Genomic DNA, 21471 nt, shown 5'->3' on the forward strand with positions numbered 1-21471 from the left:
TGCAGCCAACATGTAATACAATGTACAATGAAGCCAGAGGACTCAAGGGCTCAGCAGTCTAATCTGCCCCAGACTAAATCGGCACCTGGTTAAAACGGACCAATTAAACTCGATTTTAACTTCAAACTTTAAATCCATTGACGAATAATCAAAATATAATGTCACACGGTTTCAGAGTTAAAAAAAACCCTGGGGCCGTTTGACTCGATACTATTTGAGGAAACGTTTGGACAAACAACCATGTTATAAACTCAGAATAGTCTCAAATTTTTTATTACAAACATATCGTGACTGATAATTTCACAACTGGAAGCGAGATGCCTATATTTACAACACAATAATAATCAGCAAAAAATCTGAATATTGAATGAGAAACTTCGGCAAAAACTCTCATATTCCTCAAGGAGGCAGTGGTTAGTCTCTAAAAGTCTTGCTGCAGACTGGAAGACCATTAACAGTGGTTCAAGCTGCTCAAACAAGTCAAGAATGCGTGGAGAGAGGCTTGGGGACAAGTCAAGTCAGAATGCTGGTGGTATGCTATTTCCACAGCAATCCGATATAACACAAACAGCTGCACTGCAGCAAATCACTCCTACGAAGACTGCAGTGACCACAACTAGTTGCAACAGATTAAAATGAGTTGCAAGGTAACCCATGCATATATTGAGCAATCTGGGGCATGCAGTGGGCTGATCGAAATGAAATGTCATGATCAGGTCATGGTGACCTGACATACCCCATGGCACATAAATTTTATTGAAAACAAGTCGCTCATCAGAGATACATCACACTTTTTAGGTTTTTACTTCTGGCCCCCTAGAGGCCAAGTAAAGAATCAGATTGAACCGAAATTGATTGTCAGAAGTCACTTGACCTGGGTTGACCTGTGTACAAAGTTTCAAGTTCATAGCTCTAGCGGTTAAGAAAGTGCCACTGTTTTTGAAACAGGATACAGACGACGACGGACGCTGCCCTATTGTATAGACTCACCTACGGTGAGCCAAAAAGGGAGGACTGTCTCATCCTCTATCCAATGCCAAGACACAAACACCAGGGGCGCCCCCAGTACACAGTTCCTTCCATCAATCCTCCAAGGATGTCTCAGTAGCACCAACCGCCCTAGGCGAGTCTCCTGAACCAGAGATAGGTGACGCTGCTTGTCTGTCCCCCGGTACGAGACCACGTATAGTAATGTCATAAATCACCTCCTCAATTTTCTTCAAATCGTATTTTAAAGCGTCAAATCTTTTTCTCAGAGCATCGTTTTTCAGATTTAGGAGTCTGAATCCCGAGTCCAGTTCTCCCACGAATTGTCCGATACGAAGCGGTCGCGTGTAGTCTCCGGCCGTCACTGCATTGATACACATCCGGGACTGAAACCACAAGAGGTTAACCTGATGAGAACCCGATGTCGATATTATTACCATGAAAAAGCAATCTGATTGAACAGTAGCAATCATAACAATACAGGGCTACAAGAAGACTCTGGAGACACTTTGCCAATACAAAGTCATTGTGACAACGTCACATGGCAGAGCAAATCAGCTGACATAGCTCGACATACAACCAAGTGCAGTGGTTCACCTCCCTTAGAAGACACCTCTCTATACAGGACAACGTCTCTTTTCTAAAAGGACACCTCTCAACATAGAACAGTAGTTTTGGTCCAAAATTGGTTGTTTCCATTCAATTTGACCTCTCTTATCAGGACACCTCTCTAAAAAGGACAGCAGTTGTCAGTCCCGAGGGTGTCCTTAATAGAGAAGTGCTCCTGTATAGTTTTGTCGATGATCTTAACATCTGACTGAGTTGTAGAATAGAACGCCTGAAAGCCAATTCTTATCTTACCAGTTCACTGGCTACAAGAAGCAGCCCCATAAGGAAGTCGTCGAGATCAATATGGAAACCCTCAGCTTTATCAACATGGACTGCAATGAGATGTGAAATCGTTACGTCAATGGAAGATGAAAAATGGAGCAAAATTTCAAGGTCCAATTAAGTCGATTTCATCCTAGATGTGAACATCATTTATTCTTAAAGTACATTGACCTATTCATATAGCTCATACAACTGAAGAGACAAAGAGATGGTTATCTTCGTAAAAACTGGGTTGGGCCAATAAATATGTTTGATAACCATGTGCTCATCTCAAGGTCTGGCATAAATGCAGACAAACCACCAGTGGTCATGGCACCTATGATACTGGGTGACTTACTTCCTAACATCTCTGCTGTCTCCTCCCTCGTCACGAGTCTCTCGGACTCCAGATAGACCACCAGTGCCGTCACAAACACCAGTCTCTGAGTGACTAACCGCCAGTGGTCATGGAACCTATAATACTGTCCGTCAGGTATCTTGACACCGAGATCTTTGTACTGAGACTTGACTGTTTCTAACGATCCTCGTACCGTCTTACAGATGTCGGAGGCTGAAAGAAAAAAAAGACTGCGTTAAAACGGAGACAAAAATTTCATAAACTGGCAACAATGGCAACCAGTGCAATATACTTGTGATGTGGCCCCCCATTCAGTATCATTTATTACCAGGTGTTGGACCTTCAGGCCATAGGGATTGTAATAATGAAGGACGGATTTGGTTGTATTGTAGTAATTATTTGCCAAAGCACTTTAAGGAGCAATTCCTTGGATTACTAATGTTTAGCAACGCTACATGCATCTAAAAGCAGACCTGTTACCTGTCTCAAAGTCCTGGCATTATATGCATTGACTGCTGGGTAGCAGTCAACAAAATGTCATCAATTACTGCACAGGAGAAAGTTTGAAGCCCCCTTCGTCTCGGCTCATGATGGACCTTTCCCTGGATATCAACTTTACATGATCAACTTTACAGAATGAAGCTCCATGTATTGACTGGTGTCTCGTTCAATGATCTTGCTGTCACGCCAACAGATTGCATGATTAGCTTAGGCAACTTGGTCTCTTATTGCCGACTTGTGGTTGGACCATGTTTTGTTGACCACTACCCCCCCCCCCCTACACCCTAGCCGTCAATAGAATTAACTTCTTCTGATGAAATGACTTGAGCAGTCATGAAACGTCCCAGCCAAAGGGTAAACGGAAAAACGCCGACCGACCGACTGACCTACCATCATAATACTATAGACCCATGCACTTGATTGGGACCAACGTTTATGTAAAATGCATGGTGACGTGACGACGGCCAACACTACATCATGTAAACGTTGTTCCCAATCAAGTGCATGAATCTATAGAGGGTGATTTTGTGGGTAACCGGAAAAACGCCGACCGACCGACCTGCCAACCTACCGTCATATGCAGTATCCCTTTCGCTTTTCTATAGCACATGTATCTGTGTAGTGCCCAGCGCAATGGACGTGATGGAGTCCGACGTGTCTGACAGCAGCATCTTCAGTCAATTATACCGGGAAAACGAGCCCACGCAGTAAGGAACTGATAACGATACTCTAAAGATATGCTTTGTCTAGTACATGGTCGGTGGATATAAAAACATGATTTGGGCCTAATCTATGCACTGTAGTTTTTCTACTCGAGTGTCTCGACCGATGCAATGCATGAACTGAAACGCACAATATGCATTTGTTGTCATTTGAACAGCGCACGTGCGCTTGTTTACAATTTTATTTCACATGACCTGCTATCGTGGATTGGATATATCACATTGACTTATGAGACCTGTGACTCAACTACGAAACTCCTTGGGTTGGTAGGTCGGTAGGTCGGTCGGTCAGCCTTTTTCCGGTTACCCAGCCAAAGTGAAGACAAGAGACCAAGTCACTCTGGCCTCAACATTTAAGACGCTCCCGAAGGCGTCTCCCATCTTACTATGTTTGATGCCGTCTGCTTGATGAATCCCCTGAAGACTCGTGATCAACTGCCGAGCCGTCTGCTCCAGTATCTTCACCTGATTCCTGATCTCCTGCAAGAGAAAAAACAAAATGTTATAAACATGGCAACCAGTCAGGCCAAGATCTTTGATTGACAGATCGTAGCCAGATCAGTCAGTCTTGACTCTGTCATGTTCATAAGTGCCAAGTGGAGATCTTCGCATGCACGGAGTAAAAATCAAGCAGGATGGTGATCCTACAGCGTTTTAATGTTGCCCATGGATTAAGCTTTGTGGTGGACAGAAATAATATTTTTTTCAGTTTCTGCATGATCATCATCATGATCATGTCTGCCATAGGCCCATCTGGCTCTGACTCTGTGTTAAAGAAAATCTCCTAAAACTAATGAAAAACAAAGTGAAAATACCTCTCTTTTGTCACTTTCTGTTTTCATGTACTCTTCAAAGCTGGCGAATATCTCAGATAAGGATGCCTGTCTCGTCATGTTGTGTTTTTGAGCGTTATTTCGGGACGAAAATCGTAGATTTTATATAAAACATGAAAATGTACATGGAATGTACGGTGTACAAAATGTAGACAAAATACACGTGAATCGGTGTTGCGGAGATCGAATTCTGGAGAGTTGCGTCGAAATCATTTTTTCATAAAACTGAACAGATTTCGGCACTGCGAGTTTGCAGAATCACTTGTCACAAGTTCTCGTTATTTCGCTGCAGAAAAGTCCCACTTCCACGTATCATAGTCAAGATTATGACATTAATGTGACCAAATACCTGTAGAATATTGAGAAGGCGACTTTTATGGTAAAAAATGAGTATGATGACATGTGTCTGTGAAGAAAAACCAAAAGTGTCGGTCTGCACACTCACACTGTCTAGTGTCTCAGCTGACACAGTCCCACACACAGTGACTGTGATTACACATACTGTGACTGAGTATATCCTGCTGCTTGTGCCATATTTCCAACTGGGTCACTCAATCAAAACCAATGACCTTCTGCAACACAGTGTCACAACTATAAGTTGATTCGGAACAGTCAACCAATTAGTTTCGCAGCCACTGACTGTGGTGGTGCACTGGTGGGCCAAAGCGAGTTTGCCGTTTCTTGCTATCATCTTTAACAGCATCCAATAGCATCCACCAGGTTTAAAGTCAGGTATAAAGTCATCAAAATGAAATTTAGTAGCCATAAACGAAATAAGTACACCATAAAACGCATTTCATGAAAATTTCATGACATTTGGGTTTAAGGAGGGAGTATATTGTCCAAAATCACAAGGCTGAAGGCTCCTGTCGCTGGTACATTTTAGACAACAACTCGCTAATCCAGCAGACAAATGTCATGAAACGATCAGGAAATGTGGAAAATGTCCTGCTTATTTTGTTTATGACCATTAGATTTTATTTTAATTTTAAACCTGGTGGACGCTGGTGGACGCTGTTAAGTTTGACCCGTTTCTTTTTTCTAGCGTGAGCAAACGGAGCCTCCTAGCAGTCGTGTTGCACGATTGAGTGGCGCTATCGGCCAGCTGCGTCTACGTGTACCGTTGAAGCAGAATGGAAATCGCATTCCTAGGTACGGGGTCTGCCTACCCCTCGCCAATGAGAGGAGCATCCTGTGTCGTCCTCAAAATGGGTATGTTCCAAGGAAATTTAAGGGTTGACCATAGGTACCACCATTTTGGCTAGACCTCCAAATCCTATTGCAATAGCATTCTGTGACATTACTATTTATAGATCACAAGATCATTTGAATAAGATATTGATGACGTTTTAGTCGCGTGACTGTTAGTGTTAGACATCGGCACTAATTTCTACGCATTTGAGCTTATTTCAAAATCAATTAGTATCTTTGACCCTGTTTTGTTTTTAGCATGAATGATACCATAGAGTCCGAGAGAAAAATATTCGGAACAATTATGTAGTATTCCCATCAGTTAGAAAGCCTAAATTGATTACGAAATCTCATGTTTGTCCGACGTTGCCTGTAATTCAGCGATGGGGAAATGGAGGGCAGCAGCTGCAATGACGTCATCGCGGAATGTTATTAGAACTCTTTCCAAATTAGTTGAATGCTCATTTAAGACCCTGGAGGCTGTTCTCTGGAAAACAAAGAACAGACTCTCACCCTTGAAATGAGCATGAGCTACATTTTGAATGAGTTCTATTCTAATTGCTTTATGATTTCAAGTTCTAGCCAAAATCATTTTGAAAATGGCAGTACCTGTGGTCAATCCTTAAAACTGGACTGTTTATTAATATCGCCACTTTATCGTCATGACTTAAATGCAAATGGCGATGTAATGCACAATACAACAATACAATGACGTCAATGGCCTGTACTGGTTGTGCATATTGCCTCATCTGCCAACAGGTCCTTGCACTGAGGAAGGAACTAAATGTGGGCTAAATTAAGTTACATACTGTCACTGTACTGTCTCGGTCAGCACTATTCAGGCTTGTAGGACAAATATTTCCGTCACCAAGTCAAAACAGACCCAGTTGATATTCCTCTAGTCTAAACTGTGCTGATTTGTCAACTGGAGATGACTATTTGGAGCCTGTAAGCCCTGCCATTTGTCCGCCTTTGAGGATAAAATTGTACATCATATTTTTAATTTCAGAGTCTGGTAGTTGTTGGATGTTTGATTGTGGCGAAGGCTCCCAGACTCAGGTGATGAGGAACAAGGGCGTCAAGGCGGGGAAGATCAACAAGATATTCATCACACATCTCCATGGCGACCATGTTAGTATTGCATCTCCATGGTGACCATGTTAGTATTGCATCTCCATGGTGACCATGTTAGTATTGCATCTCCATGGTGTCCGTGTTCGTAATACATCTCTGTGACGACCATATGAGTAAGGCATTTCCATGTTACCCGTGTACCGTATCTCCATGGCAATTTCTTCTTCTTCTTCTTCAGCGTTCGCTCTTCACTTGGAGGGGTCATTCTCCTAGGAGTTATCCTCCTCCAAGGCGGGATGAGCGTATCCTGCGTGCCACTACGGTTAGGCGCCAATTGGGTTTATTGGCCTAGTGGTCCAACTTTGGCGCGAGAGATAGAGTCCACGCAAGCTACTCATGTTTCTCACTTGGTGGGGTGTTAGCTTGCCCTGGCATAGACACCAGGTACAAGGAACCTCGGTTTTGAGTCTCATTCGAAGGACTGTGAAGAGCCAGGAATTTTAGTTCCTTGAAAGCCACGCCGGTTCATCAAGACATACGATCCTGGGTTCTCCCCAGGATCGAACCCAGGCCCTATTGCGTGGTGGCCAGCAGTGTAAACCACTAGGCCATGAGGCTCCTTCTCTCCATGGCAATGATGTAGCACATCTTCATTACAACCATATAAGTACACAGGCAAAAGTGTCCATCCAGGCCCAGATCTATAACTGAAAAAAAAACACGATCGCATCCTCGATTCAATGACGGCCCATGGTAGACCCTTTGGTGGCCCATGGATGATCCATTGATGGGAACTCCAACAGGTCTATCGCAGGCAAGTCCCATTAAAGTGCACAGAGCAGCAAAATGCAAACTCATTTGAGTAACGGTCTTTAGAAGTCTGGACAATAAAAATAGTTCACCACTTCAAATATAAATACTTAAGTCGTCTCAAAAAATCTATAACTGATTCCATCCATGGATCAATGACATTTTTGCCTGTGGAGTGGTCTCAAGATACGCATATATAGCATCAGATTGTGACGGCCAGTTCAGAATGCCAACGTTTACCAGCGTTCCTAGATACATTCCATGTGTCGTGCTTATTTCAGATGTTTGGTCTTCCTGGCCTGATGTGTACGGTGAGTCAGGGGAATCTCTGCGATGAGACCGTGGAGATCTATGGCCCCATTGGATTGAGGAAGTTCCTCAGGACGAGCTTGGAGTTGTCACGATCGATGCTCGGATTCAGCTACGTCGTCCATGAATTGTTGCCTCTTGCAGCTTGTTACCCGGCTGACTGGAATGTAAGTATGTGGACGATCTCCTTTGGTGAATCACATACCTACCATACATCTTTAACATCGCAGAGCTCTTGGTATGCTTGAACTTTTGCCCTTGGTATGCTCTGGGCCCTTAATATGCTCTTGGGCCATTGGTATGCTCTGGGGCCCCTGGTATGCTCCGGGACCCTTGGTATGCTCTTGTGCCATTGCTCTTGGGCCCTTGGTGTGCTCCGGGACCCTTGGTATGCTCTTGTGCCATTGCTCTTGGGCCCTTGGTATGCTCCGGGCCCCTTGGTATGCTCTTGGGCCATTGGTATGCTCTGGGGCCCCTGGTATGCTCCGGGACCCTTGGTATGCTCTTGGGCCATTGGTATGCTCTGGGGCCCCTGGTATGCTCCGGGACCCTTGGTATGCTCTTGTGCCATTGCTCTTGGGCCCTTGGTGTGCTCCGGGACCCTTGGTATGCTCTTGTGCCATTGCTCTTGGGCCCTTGGTATGCTCCGGGCCCCTTGGTATGCCCTGGGGCCCTTGGTATGCTCCGGGTCCCTTGGGATGCTTGATACTTTTGGTATGCTCGATAATCTTGGTGTAAATTGGAGGATTTTAAATGTAGGAGAATCTTAAACAGAAGAATCTTACACAATTCATTGAGCTGAGTCATCATCATGGGCAATGCAATGATATGGTCGACTCAAATTGGCTGGAGATGGTGCATATCACGTTAGTAGAATAGCGATTTGAGTGGCGTCCGTCTGTGCATCTGTCTGTCCACAGGAGCACAAACATTCCTTGACATTCCTGGGAAAGGTTTTTTTTGAAAGCTGGAGGATACTGTGAAGGAAAATTAGGATGACACACACAAATTTTCGTCCGTTTGTTAGTTACTTCTAGAAGTGTTTCGTATACTTGTTTAGGAGTGGCCTGTGCAACATGAATCGGATGATCGTCTCCATGTGAATGAGGAAGCAGGAAGTCTCATCGAGGCTGACGAGGGACAAGTCTGGCAAGTGTAAGATTCTCCTAGGTTGAAATCACTCCCATCGATTGTCTGTCTTATCATGACTGCGTCGAGTGACATTCACATCTATTATGATGGCGGCTAAAACACTTAGCGTTCAAGTCCTCAAAGTATGTTTTTTTGGGGGAACACTCTCAGTGGTCACCACCTCAGGAGCAGACAAATTCCTGATGAAAATCAGCAAAGTGGCTGGGTGCTTCAGCTTAAGGAACCATCCCCTGGATTGTGAATGAATGAAAAACTACCAGGGCCATTTCTTGAAACTTGCAATGATGGCACCATGGCCCAAGTCATGGTAAAACAATCGATTGACCTTGGCAAGACTCAACTGACAATTCTAGTTTCACCTTAAAATTCCCATTATTTCTCCTACTTTGGCAGTACGTTACGAAACAAAAGAAAGTAATTTGTGACCAGCCATGCAAAGAGGCCGGTAGGGACCAAATTCATGAAATTCATGAAATTGAGTTATTAGTGGATTGTAATACCTTATGACATGTAATTTCAGAATAACTTAGAATACTTTGAAAATCTTCATTAATTAGCATGTTATGACATCATATCCAAGATATCTCCGCTCGCCATTGTTAGGTCAAATTTCACACTTTTTTCATGAAATAAAAGATAATTTTGTGGACAATTCATATGCTAAACCACTCGAGTCAATAGGGGATTACCCGAGACGTCAGCACTTGAATTGGCTGGTGTTAAAAACCTACTGAACCTGGAAGTAAACATGCTACACATGGGGTTTACATGCAAGATTTAAATGGCCTATTTCCCGATAACATCATCACCGCGCGGAGGTACATTTTTGCGTGGCTGGTCGCATTTGGGCGAGGTCAATCGATTGTTTTACCATAATTAATGACTTGGGCAATGGTGCCATCAATGCAAGTGTCAAGAAATTCGCTCTGGTATTTTGATTTTTTTTTTTTGAATTTCACTCTAGTGAGAAGAGTGTGCGTTATATTGTCGTTTTTTAATGGAAATTAATGTCATGATGTAAATGGCGATATAACGCAGACGTGGCTGATACAATATCGCGCAACGTTACGTGCAAACTTTTCTGGACCAATCCTTCTGCAACATTTTTGTCTCGCGAAACATACGTGTAAACCATTATTTTCGCAGTGTACAAACTAAGGTGTTTCGCGCTTTTCGTGCCAATTAATATTCGCTATCATATAACGTTATACGGTATGCACGAGACTACGTAACTACACCCGAGTGACGAGCTCTGAAATCAATGGTGCTGTCCTGAAAATAGGACTATGCTGCCGTCATGATGATGATAATGATGATAAAGTTCCATCAGAGCTGTCAGTCCACGTTTCTTGAGGACAAAGGTGTGAAAGCTTTACCAGTCGAACCCAAAGAAGTAGTCCGTCCACTTGACCGATTACACCTCCCTTTAAAATCTAAAAAAAATGTCCATCTCATATCTACTTCAAATTCAATATCTTTATAATATGTTGTACATTTCAGATATGAAGACGAGATGGTGAGCATCAAGGCTGGCTGGTTGGTTCACAGGATCCCGTCATTTGGTTACGTCATTGAGGAGAAGCCGATAGCCGGGAGGCTGGATGTATCAGTGCTTAAAGCGCGAGGGCTGCCACCTGGGCCACTGTATGCCCAGCTGAAGCAGGGGAAATCTGTCATTTCCCCAAGCGGCGAACTTGTATACTTTTGCAACATGCAGAATTCATTGAGGTTTTCTGATTTTCTCAAAATCACACTTGAGACAAAAGTGAGGCAGAAAATCGTAATAAATTATTTGATGATCTGTCAGTTGAACATCATCAGAACCAATTTCTGACTCGGCAAAACAACTCTAATCAAACATTTCCACCCCGGAGAATCAAAATCCTGAACTTTGGGCAATTCGTGCCAAGTCCAGATTCCGAGTCATCTGGTATTCCTGAGTTCCGAGTCTCTCGGTATATTCCTTGCAAAAATGGCTCTCTCATGGCATACCTAAATATAGTAGTATTCAACTGATGCATACATTTGGATCTAGAGATACTTGGTCTGCTATGGACTGATTTCAAGTACCTCATCTCTGCTAAGATGGCGTGACGAAGCAAAAGATCAATAAGCAAGCAAGAAAAACAAAAGCTTTTCCCTTGGTATAGCCTATTAGATGCAACCTTTAATATGAAACCTCAACTACCGTGTTCCCCAATATCCCAAGATCCAAATGCACAAGTAGAATTAAAACTTTATCGTGTCTTTGACGGAAAGGAGCGCTGTTTTCCAAGACCACCAATCGTGGGACTCGGAACTCAGGACTATTAGATGACTCAGAATCTGGACTTGCTCAGAGTTAAGGATTTTGATTCTCCAGGGTGATTTCTATTTGATTTTACTGTTGTCAAACGTTCAATCCTCCCCAGTGTGTCATGTTTTTCTACTTCACATAGTTCTATCACATGGGTGTGCACGCATGCACGCTGTGAATTAGAACCACTTGGTGACATCATTGTCTTGTCGAGCTGAAGTGACGTCATTGACCTGTTAATGTAACGTCATGGCACACTCTATTATTGGATTTTAGAATAAGATTTGCAAGGATAGGAGTGAATTATCTTTAGACTACTCGTAAGTAATGGCGTATTATACACCGAATACGACACTCGTCTGATTTGAGTGAAAATATCCCCTTTCCTCAAATCAGTCGGTTATTGGTCAGTCGGTTTCTGGGCCAAGACAACCGTGAGTGCGATATTTCCACTCATCACTGGATGGTTTTCCTATTTCGTTAACTCGCATTCTGAATCGGGGAACTCTGAGCTATGTTCTCCTTGACCGATATCAGATCCATCCAGATGAAGTGGTAGGTCCTCCTCGGCCTGGACGCAAGATCGTCATCATGGGAGATACATCTGATTCTAGTCACATGACCGCCGTTGCCATGGATGCGGATGTTTTGGTCCATGAGGCGACACTGGAGGATGGTCGTAAAGCAGATGCGATAGAGAAAGGCCATTCTACTCCAGGTGAATGACTCAGCAGATCTTTCATGATCTTAAACTCAATGGGGACCAATTCCGGCTCTGCTAGTGAACTAGATTTATTGATTATGTCATTCTATCACTGCCAACACAGGCTGCCATTTCTACTGAGTCCTCCTTAATGAGTCTTGAAGTAATCACAGGCATGTGAGGATACCAGAATCCTAGCGCTCAAACTGTAGACAATCTCAAGTTGAATCCAGTGATCAGATTCAACTTTCTCATATTGAAAACCACCTGGCTGACTGAACACCAGGATTTCAACATTAAAATAGCAATGTTTTCAATTCCAGGCATGGCAGCTACCTTTGCATACAACATAAATGCCAAGAGACTCATTCTGACGCACTTCAGCCAGCGGTACAAACCGTTGGACGCCGAACTCAAGGAGGAGGACGTCTCGGTGTCGACTTTGGTAAAACAAGCGAAGGACGTGTTTTCATCTGAGGTGATCGCAGCCGAGGACTTCTTGTCGGTTCCTGTGCCCAGGAAGTCATGATGACTGATGTGAAGTTGGATGTGTTATTAGTGACAAGTGAAAGAGGCGGGGCGGATGACGTCATCACAGCACTCTCACCTGGATATACGCCGGGGCAGGTGACGTCATCGCAGTACTGTCACCTGGATATACGCCGGGGCGGGTGATGTCATCACAGCACTGTCACCTGGATATACGCCGGGGCGGGTGACGTCATCGCAGCACTCTCACCTGGATATACGCCGGGGCAGGTGACGTCATCGCAGTACTGTCACCTGGATATACGCCGGGGCGGGTGATGTCATCACAGCACTGTCACCTGGATATACGCCGGGCGGGTGACGTCATCGCAGCACTCTCACCTGGATATACGCCGGGGCGGGTGACGTCATCGCAGCACTCTCACCTGGATATACGCTGGGGTAGCTGATGTCATCGTAGCACTGTCACCTGGATAAACGCCGGGGCGAGTGACGTCATCACAGCACAGTCACCTCGATACCCTTCATACTGATTGGCTAACACTTGCCGGTCTTCAAGTTTGATAAGTTGATAGACAGTGGTTGGCATCGGGAATGAACTGATCGCTTGTGACCTAACCACCAATACTTCTATCAGTAGGTTTACCCCCCCCCCCCCCCCCGTTTTTTAGTCTAGGCCTATTGACAACGAATATTCAATAAAAGAAATCGCATTGATGATAAAGTGAAATCTTAAAGGGCCTGTCATCTGAACTCTTACTATGAAATTTATGCAAAGGCGAAAGGCATAACCATTGAACTGTCTGATCATGAAGATTCACGTTGGATAATAGAACATAACATTTATTACTGAGATCATCACATTGGCTACATTTAGAAATACTTCCGGTTCCTGTTAGTGTCATAGACATCCACTAGGGGAGAACCTAAGGGTTAGTGGGAACTGAACATGAGCATGTATGCTTGGACACTACATTCCTCCCTTTCTGGATGAAAACTTATCATCAAGCAGAATTTGTGACATAATGAAAGTTCAAAATGTCTATCTAGGAAATGAGAGCGATTGTTACTGCGATATATGAAAATTGTCTAATATATAGTAGTAAACACACAAACTAAACTAATAGTCCAATTGGTAAATGAACATCAATTAAACTGCAAAACACTAGTCTAAACATCTAATTCTAAAGTCATTATGAACACTTAAGTGAGGGAGAGGTTACCAGCACATCACCTTAAGAATCCAATCTTTACCATTGGAATGTTCATGACATAGGCCACTTTCATGTTATTTCACATTGTTTGATTATTTATGAAAGTTGCCTGGTAGTCCATCGTAATCGTTGAAACGGACTTGTAACTTATGCGAGCGTGCTAGGCGCGTGCTCGGCGGACGTAGGCATGGTTTGAGCGGTGCGGCGTTATTCCCATCTTTATGCGGAAGTTGCTGAGCTGCATCGGCGGAATCCATGGTGTCGTCTTCGTCATCGGCGGTCGTTTCGTCGCGTTAAGTTGGGTCGATCCGTTTGAAATGAGTGACGTTGCGTGTAATCGTGTATGATCCTCGGCGTGCGGTGATCATACTGCCTTTCTTGCTATCCATGGTTAAAGACTTGGGGTCAAAATTGGGCGAGAGTTTATTTTGACGGTTCTGACGTACAAAGACGGTGTCTCCTTGACAGATGTCAGAGACTTTGGCGCGTCGTTTCGTATCAGCATAGCTTTTCATAGTTTGCTTCTTCAGCTTGTCGTTCTGCTGAACTCGGGAGCGCGTCCCTTTGAATGGTTTTGCATCACGTTCGGGTATCTGCGGGAGTGGAGTGCGGAAGCGGCGATTGTTCAAAGCTTCGGCTGGGGCGACACCTGTGGTCGTGTGAGGAGTTGCCCTGTATTGGCGCAGAAAACGGCAGAGTTCATGCTTCCAGTTCTTCTTTTCTATCCCGGCTGTTCGTATCGCTTTTATCATCGGATCCATGAAGCGTTCTGCCTCACCGTTGGCTTGTGGCGACAGTGGGGTTACTTTTCGATGTTTGAACCCGAGTTGTTTGGCAAATTGATCAAAGTCCTTGCTGTTGGACGGGGGACCGTTATCTGATCGTGCTGTTTCTGGAATTTCTTGTCGAGCGAATATATTGTCCAATTTTGGAATTACGGTTTTGGCTGCTATTGAGTTGATGACTGTAGTCGTCTACTACAGTTAACAGCATATCGTTGGATGGCAGTGGACCGGCAAAGTTCATAGACACTTCACTCCACGGAGCTGCAGGAAGGCGAGACATAGTGAGTGGTTCTGGAGGGGTAGAATTTCGAGTCGTTGCCTGACATGGTATGCATTGCTTGATGGTCTGCTCAGCCATCTTGTCGATACCTGCAAACCATACTAGTATCTTCGAGCGTAGTAACCGTTTTGTCTTGACGATTCCTTGGTGACCAATGTGGGCGAGGTCGATTGCTTTCTGCTGGAGTTTTTCAGGAATCAGCAAGCGGGTTTGTCGCAGGATCATGTCGTCATGAGATAGCAGTTCTGCTCGAATTGGTTTGTATGGGATCAAGTTCTTGTCCTTCCAGCTGTTTGTCTGTAGTGCTGTGTGCAGTTTTTGAATGACTGGGTCACTGCGAGACACTTCTCTGATCTCATCGATTGACATGGCATTTGGTACAGCGTGTTGGCAAACGAAGTTGACGTATTGTTCTGCGACATTTTCTTCTTCAGCTGGAGTGCTTGGGTGGCGGCTGAGGAAATCTGCTGGATTGTTTTCATCTCGTCCCGGTTTGTATGCAAGATCGAAGCTATAGGGAATGAGACGGAGGCGCCACCTTTCCATCCTGGCAGAAGCTGGCTTCGTGATGTTTACGATTCCAAGGAGCGGTTTGTGGTCGGTTATAATCGTAAAGTGTGAGCCGTAGATGTACAAATGAAAGTGCTCGGCTCCCCATACTGCGGCTAGCATTTCGTGATTGGTTTGCGAGTATTGTGATTCGACATTCATTCTGAGAGTGCACGGCTGGCATAGCTAACGACCTTGTTATTTTGGGTGAGGATGGCTCCGAGACCGGTTGGGCTGGCATCGACGATGATTTCTGAGTGTTTCTTGGCGTCGAAATACTCCATGACCTGGGCACCAGCCAGGGCTTGCTGGAGGTCCTTGAACGATTGTTGGTGGCGGCTGTCCCAGATCCATGGTGTGTCCTTGCGCGTCAGCTCACGAATTGGTGTGGTTATCGAAGGGTAGTTGGGAACGAATCTGGAAACGTATTGAGCCATACCAAGAAGAGATTTGACTGCGGATGCGTTGTTGGCGGTGGAGCATTTACGAGTGCGTCGATTTTCTTCGGATCTGCAGCTAGGCCGTCTTTGCCAAAGACATAACCATGGAAGGACACATGCTGTAGGACTGCTTTCAAGTTCATATCGTGCTCTCGCTTGGTTTTTACGTGAACAATGATGTCATCAGAGATATTGATGCAACCGATGATGTCGCAAAGAATCTCTGCAATGGTGCTCTGGAACACTTCCGAAGCGGCATTGACACCGCACAAGAGTCTCTTGTATCGATAAAGTCCCATGTGAGTGCTGAAGGTCATAATGTATCGTGATTTTGGATCGAGCTCGAGTTGATGGTAGCACTGGTTAGGTCTAGCGTCGTAAACATTGTAGATCCATTAAGATCGGTGATAAGTTCATCTATTGTTGGCATCGGATGTTTCTCACGTAGGATGGCGGTATTTGCTGCACGCATGTCGACGCAGATGCGAGTTTTGCCATTTTTCTTAGGCACTGCGACGATTGGGCCTACCCATGGTGTTGGACCATCGGCTTTCTCGATAATGTCCAGTTTGATGAGACGATCGATTTCGACTTCCACATCTTTCCTGATGTGGAATGGGATCCGTCTGTGGCGCTGGTGTTTAGGTGGAACTTCGGTGTTGATATGGAGCTTGGCTTGGCGTCCACGAAGTTTGCCGATCCCGGGTTTAAACAAGTCTGGAAATTCTTGAGTTACGTCAGGTTCCGCGTTCACGTTAAAATTGATGGAGATCATGCCTAGGGTTTCGGCAGTTGTGAAACTTAGGAGGTTGCCTCCTGCTCCTGACACGACGTAGAATGTGGTCTGTGTCGACATTTCTCCGTTACGGACATTGGCGGTGAACGTTCCTGTGACGGGCAACGGCGTCTTCGAATTGTATTGATACAGGCGTCAGCAGCTGTGCTGTGTGTGGGCGAGATTGGCGTAATTCATCGTATGAGGCTTCGTCGATGATGTTGACCGATGCTCCGGTGTCGATCATGAACTGCATAGGACAGGTGTTCAGCTTTATGCGGCATCGTGGTAGGCGAGTTTTCGACTGAGCTACGTTTCTAACTGAGTATACGTACTCATCATCCGACTCTAGATCTACTGGCCGAGTTGATGGTTCACTTTGGATGGCGTTCGCACGTGCTTGTCGTTGACTTTTCTGGCAAACCTTGTTGAAATGACCGACTGTACCACAGGCGCTGCAGTCTTTGCCTGTGGCGGGACAACTTGCATCATTCTTATGATGGCGTGTGGAGCTGCCACAGAAGTAGCAGCTCTTGTTGTTTCGCAAAGAGGGCTGCTTTCGCGGGTTGGTCGTCGTGTCTGGTTGCGAATCGTGCTATTGGGGTTGATATTTGGAGTGAGACCGTGATCTGGGCTGTGGCCTGTGTTGTTGATGACCACCTCGACTTCGTTGTCGGCCTCTGCCGCGGCTAGCTGACCGTTGGACGGCATTCACGGAGGCTTTAGTGGCGGATTCCACTTTGTCGGCTTGTTTATCACTGAGCTCCAAAGCTCGGGCAGCAGCGCAAAGATGAGCACGCAAGGATGATCTGGTCGTTTACTTCCTTGTCGACGTCTGTAAATCCACAGGACTTGGCGAGCTTGCGAAGCCTTGTGACGTAGGAGTCGATTGACTCACCGTGATCCTGGTTGCACTGTCTGAACGTGTATACTTCGAAAGCTGTGTTCGTGCGTGGCGTGAAATAGGTCGTGAGGGCTTTGGCAGTTGTGTCGAAAATCCTTTCATCACCAGTGGGGTCTGGCACCGTAAGTGCTTCAAAGATTTCATCGGCATCTGGGCCTGCATAGTGAAGCAGTAATGCTTGCTTTCTTGCTGCGTTTGTTATGTTCATGCCAAGGAGTAGGCGCTGCAATCTTGTTAACCACTTTTCCCATCTGGGCCCGATGTTACCATCCTGAGAGAGGTCAAAAGCTGGGAAGGTTGGGAGAGACGTCATGATGCACTAGGAGCTGTGTGCATGCACTGGACAGTGTGGAGCTTTCACTAAGACTGAGGGCGAGATTCAGCTGAGAAAAGTTCAGATTTTGGCCTAAATGTCATTGCTTTTCATTAAAATCGGTAGTTGTGCTGTTGCTTGAGACGTTCTTTAGCATCCTCGTCGCCAGATGTAGGATTGATGGTCCTCTGATCATGAAGATTCACGTTGGATAATAGAACATAACATTTATTACTGAGATCATCACATTGGCTACATTTAGAAATACTTCCGGTTCCTGTTAGTGTCATAGACATCCACTAGAGGAGAACCTAAGGGTAAGTGGGAACTGAACATGAGCATGGATGCTTGGACACTACAATTCCTGTTGACGATGTCGGCGTTGTTAATGAAAACAGTGGTTCGATGCAACTTCTATTTGTTTTGTGATTGTATCTCAGAAAATCTCAGAAACAAGGATGCAAACAATGGGATCATCTCATTTAGGACTGTATCAAATTTTGACAGCAACGAGTGAATTTATAAGTCCGCCAATATCCAATGACTGATTCTCAATCTGGTATGTTTGTCACGACAAATTGTTACGGGATATATTTCATTCTTTAACATGCCATGAGGCGCAAGCGCCCGCCCGCCCAGAGTTACAACTCGTGGTTGCGCCAAATAACGGTGTGCCACGCGTCGCGTGATATCAAACTGATATGGCTGTGTCATGTGGCGCAAACTCGAATAATGCTGAGCCCTCGTCCGCATACAGGGAGCTTTCGTGGCTGTGCCACTTCAAATACGGCTGGCCCAAATAATGCTTTGCACTATTAGTCAGTGTGCGGCTAGCATTATACGATACCTCTTTTAATAAGTATACGTATCATGCTGATGCAGCGATTGTTTTTCAACAGTAATTTTGCTGCTAGGAGATTGTGTGTGCGATTTAAGAGGCGTTTTGGTGGAGCGAAATTGATTTGTCGACAGCCGCTTCATATACATTTGTGCTGCAATTTACGGTCGGTCCTAACGAGGTCCAAATTTTTGGCAGGGGAAGGAGCGTGTTAACTGACCCTGGTTAGCGAGAATACATTGCCTAGACGCTAACCATTAACATTACCTTTATCAAGTTGACATCAAGAAGGATGACGTGTTAATGTACATTTTATTATTTCATATTATCAGCCATTAGAAGTAACAATTCACCGCAAGATTACAGCAAGTCTAGTCTGGTCAAGTGCCAGGATTAGAAGTTCCGGAATGAAATACCAGTGAAATGAAAATGTTTATGTTTTTCCCTAATCAAAATGACCCAATCATACCGATGTTATAGGGATGTTTGCTACCAGTATACAGCGTATATACAATTCGTAATAATCATCAAAGTTGTGTCTACCGGTTGTCCAAGTTCAACACAAAAACACAAATAATTTACAAGATTAAAACTACAAATTAAAATCGTACATTAAAATTGAATATAGCTTTTCGCGATTCACAAAAGTTCGGAGACGCAGCATTTTTACGGTCACATTTCATCCATACAGATTATAATACAGACTAACGAATGAAAACCGCGGCCGGCGGTGGGGAGATTTTTGTTAAAAGTTAACTATTTGATGTGGGGATTGTCCCATTTACAAGCCTAGCTGCCATTGACAACCACGGACTGAATCGTATACAAGAAAAGTGTCCCATGCACCTTATGGTTTAAGAACCAGGTTAACATTTGCCTCAACCAGATCACGTTTCAGTTGCGAGCGTTCAGTTTGCCACTCTACCAGAGCGTCCCAATGCTGGTTCTCCAAAACTCTAATTTTATTTTCAAACCCTGTTCTCAAAATCGATTCTTCTTTTCTCTTATTCGATTCTGCATTAACAAGTTTGTCCTTGTAAACATCAATGATCTTTTGCATCTCGGCCATGTTGGTTTCATACATTTTCTGTTGTTCAGACAGTTGAGTCGCAAGGGTCGCTTGCATCTCGCGTATCTTACTCTTGAAGTGCTGGACCTTCTCATCGCAGATCCGTTCATTTTCTTTCACCCGTTGCTCGCACCTCCCCTCCTGCCCGCGGAAGTTGCCGTCCATTATTGCTCTCTGCTTGTCACACTCCGAAGCAATAGTCTCTTTCTCTGCTCGCAACTTAATATAGGCTTCGTTGAGTTTTTGTTGCGACACTTCCCAGGTATGTCGGTTTCTTTCCAGCTCTGCCTTCTTCTCACTTAGTTCCGTCTCAAGTCTTTCCTTGTCACTTGTTGTCTGTGACTTTGCCAATAAAAGTTTGTTCCACCAGCTTTGGTGATCCTCTTTATACTTTGATTCTAGATCTTTTATAGTCTTTTCAAGGGATTTCGTGATAGCCGTCTCATCCACAATTCTCTGTTTGAGCTGCATGATCTCTCCTGTAAAAATACACAATGTATAGGTGTCAGTTGAAAGAAATTTAACCGAATTCCGGTCAGGTTTTTTTAATCGGAAGTGTTTTAAGTAAAGAAATCAGTTCGAGAGCAAACCTCTGTAATATTATACATATGTGCATGGACAAAACAAACAAAGAGTGAGACCTCTGATATTGTACATTTGTACATGTGTGCATGTACAAAAGGTACATGTATATAGAGCAAAACCCTGTTATATCATACATGTACATGTGTGCATATTGAGGACAAAATGTGTAGAGAGAAAAACCTCTGAGGCATTAGAGATGTGTGCACATTTTGGACAAAATGTATGGCAACTGTATTCCTTCTGGCATGTCTAACACAGAAGGTTGGTTATAAGAAGCATCTTTTGTGAAATATGGTACCTTGAAAGAGAGGATCCGCCACACTTAAAATCCTATATTATGCTACTGACAGCACCTTTTAAAAAGGCCAACTACGTTTCAGACTACACGTAGAGTCGCCGTAAATAATATTTTGTCTAAAAGGCTTTTGTACCTGATATTTGATCACGCAATCGTTTATATTTACCATTCACTTAAACCAAATCTTTAAACTCGAGACATATTATTTTAATTTCCTATCATCGTGTACGTATCCGCTGAACAGCCGAGCTTTATTCTCGATCAACTGATGTGACCATCGTGAATCAATAAATGTCTCCGTTCTCCTTAGTTCCCGTTACTTACTTTCTTTCGATTCAGAGTCCCTCACGTTGGAGGCTTCCAATGCCAGGATATCATATTTCAATTTACCATCCACGAAACTATAAAGTGCCTTTGAACTCTGAAATACAGAAAATATACAAAATAAAACAATTTGGTAATATCAGAATCTTAAAACGATTTCTTTAACAAATTATTCTTCTGAGAGTGCATATTAATCACCCGAAGATGGCCAATTTAACCCCGCTGCTCCTACATATAATCCCCCTTTAAATCAGTTGGCAGAGCAAGTGGGAAATATTGATGAAATCAACAAAGACAAGCGCAGATGAGTGTTATTTTTTGCGCCAACCAATATATCAAGGGGCAACTATGCGGCGGAAACGACTTGCACCTGATTCTGCGGATGTGATGGCGAAACTCGCTGATTTGGCGAAAATTCGCCATACGGGTATTCTTGCCTACTGCTGACCGTGCAATCAAGTCACCTGGGGACCACTAACAGGACCAACTTGCAGTACACGGGCCTGTGATTCACATATTGAAGATGCCTGATTACGAGTGCTACTCACCTCCGATTTATGCGCTAGTTGATCGAGATAAAGCTTGATCACCACCAAGACATCTTGTAGGAAAGCGAAAGGGCCTCCTTGCCTGTTGTATGCACTTCCAGCAACATTCTTGTCAATATTTTGGGACAGTGTAATTAGGCGCTTTGTTTCACCGTCATGCTGCGAATTGAAGCGCTGCAAAAAATTATGGAAGGATAACGACATGTGAATATCCCTAGCGAACAGTTGCCTGTTTCCTTTTGGGGAGGGGCATG

General features: G+C 44.3%; 3 protein-coding genes across 3 annotated transcripts in view; 1 reads left to right on the plus strand and 2 right to left on the minus strand.

Moving 5' to 3' along the window:
• LOC135499814 (translin-like) lies at nucleotides 1-4741 on the minus strand. The gene is made up of 5 exons (XM_064790773.1): nucleotides 4254-4741; nucleotides 3825-3918; nucleotides 2216-2428; nucleotides 1849-1928; nucleotides 1-1373 (listed from the first exon to the last, which is right to left on the minus strand). The coding sequence occupies exons 1-5, from the start codon at nucleotides 4329-4331 to the stop codon at nucleotides 1083-1085; spliced, it is 756 nt and encodes a 251-aa protein (XP_064646843.1). The 5' UTR covers nucleotides 4332-4741; the 3' UTR covers nucleotides 1-1082.
• On the plus strand, nucleotides 4515-20654 carry LOC135499813 (zinc phosphodiesterase ELAC protein 1-like). Its single transcript, XM_064790771.1, has 8 exons — nucleotides 4515-4650; nucleotides 5317-5483; nucleotides 6472-6593; nucleotides 7628-7822; nucleotides 8716-8810; nucleotides 10308-10503; nucleotides 11641-11821; nucleotides 12130-20654. The coding sequence occupies exons 2-8, from the start codon at nucleotides 5405-5407 to the stop codon at nucleotides 12333-12335; spliced, it is 1074 nt and encodes a 357-aa protein (XP_064646841.1). The 5' UTR covers nucleotides 4515-4650; nucleotides 5317-5404; the 3' UTR covers nucleotides 12336-20654.
• The window catches only part of LOC135499809 (GRIP and coiled-coil domain-containing protein 2-like), a 10517-nt gene continuing 8286 nt past the window's right edge, over nucleotides 19241-21471 (minus strand). Inside the window, exons 8-10 of the mRNA XM_064790768.1 lie at nucleotides 21218-21391; nucleotides 20670-20766; nucleotides 19241-19941 (exon numbers count right to left, since the gene is read on the minus strand). Coding sequence (XP_064646838.1) covers nucleotides 19241-19941; nucleotides 20670-20766; nucleotides 21218-21391 — 972 coding nt within the window. The remainder of the gene's footprint in view (nucleotides 19942-20669; nucleotides 20767-21217; nucleotides 21392-21471) is intronic.

This window comes from Lineus longissimus, chromosome 15 (assembly GCF_910592395.1).
Source record: "Lineus longissimus chromosome 15, tnLinLong1.2, whole genome shotgun sequence".
Taxonomy (NCBI): domain Eukaryota; kingdom Metazoa; phylum Nemertea; class Pilidiophora; order Heteronemertea; family Lineidae; genus Lineus; species Lineus longissimus.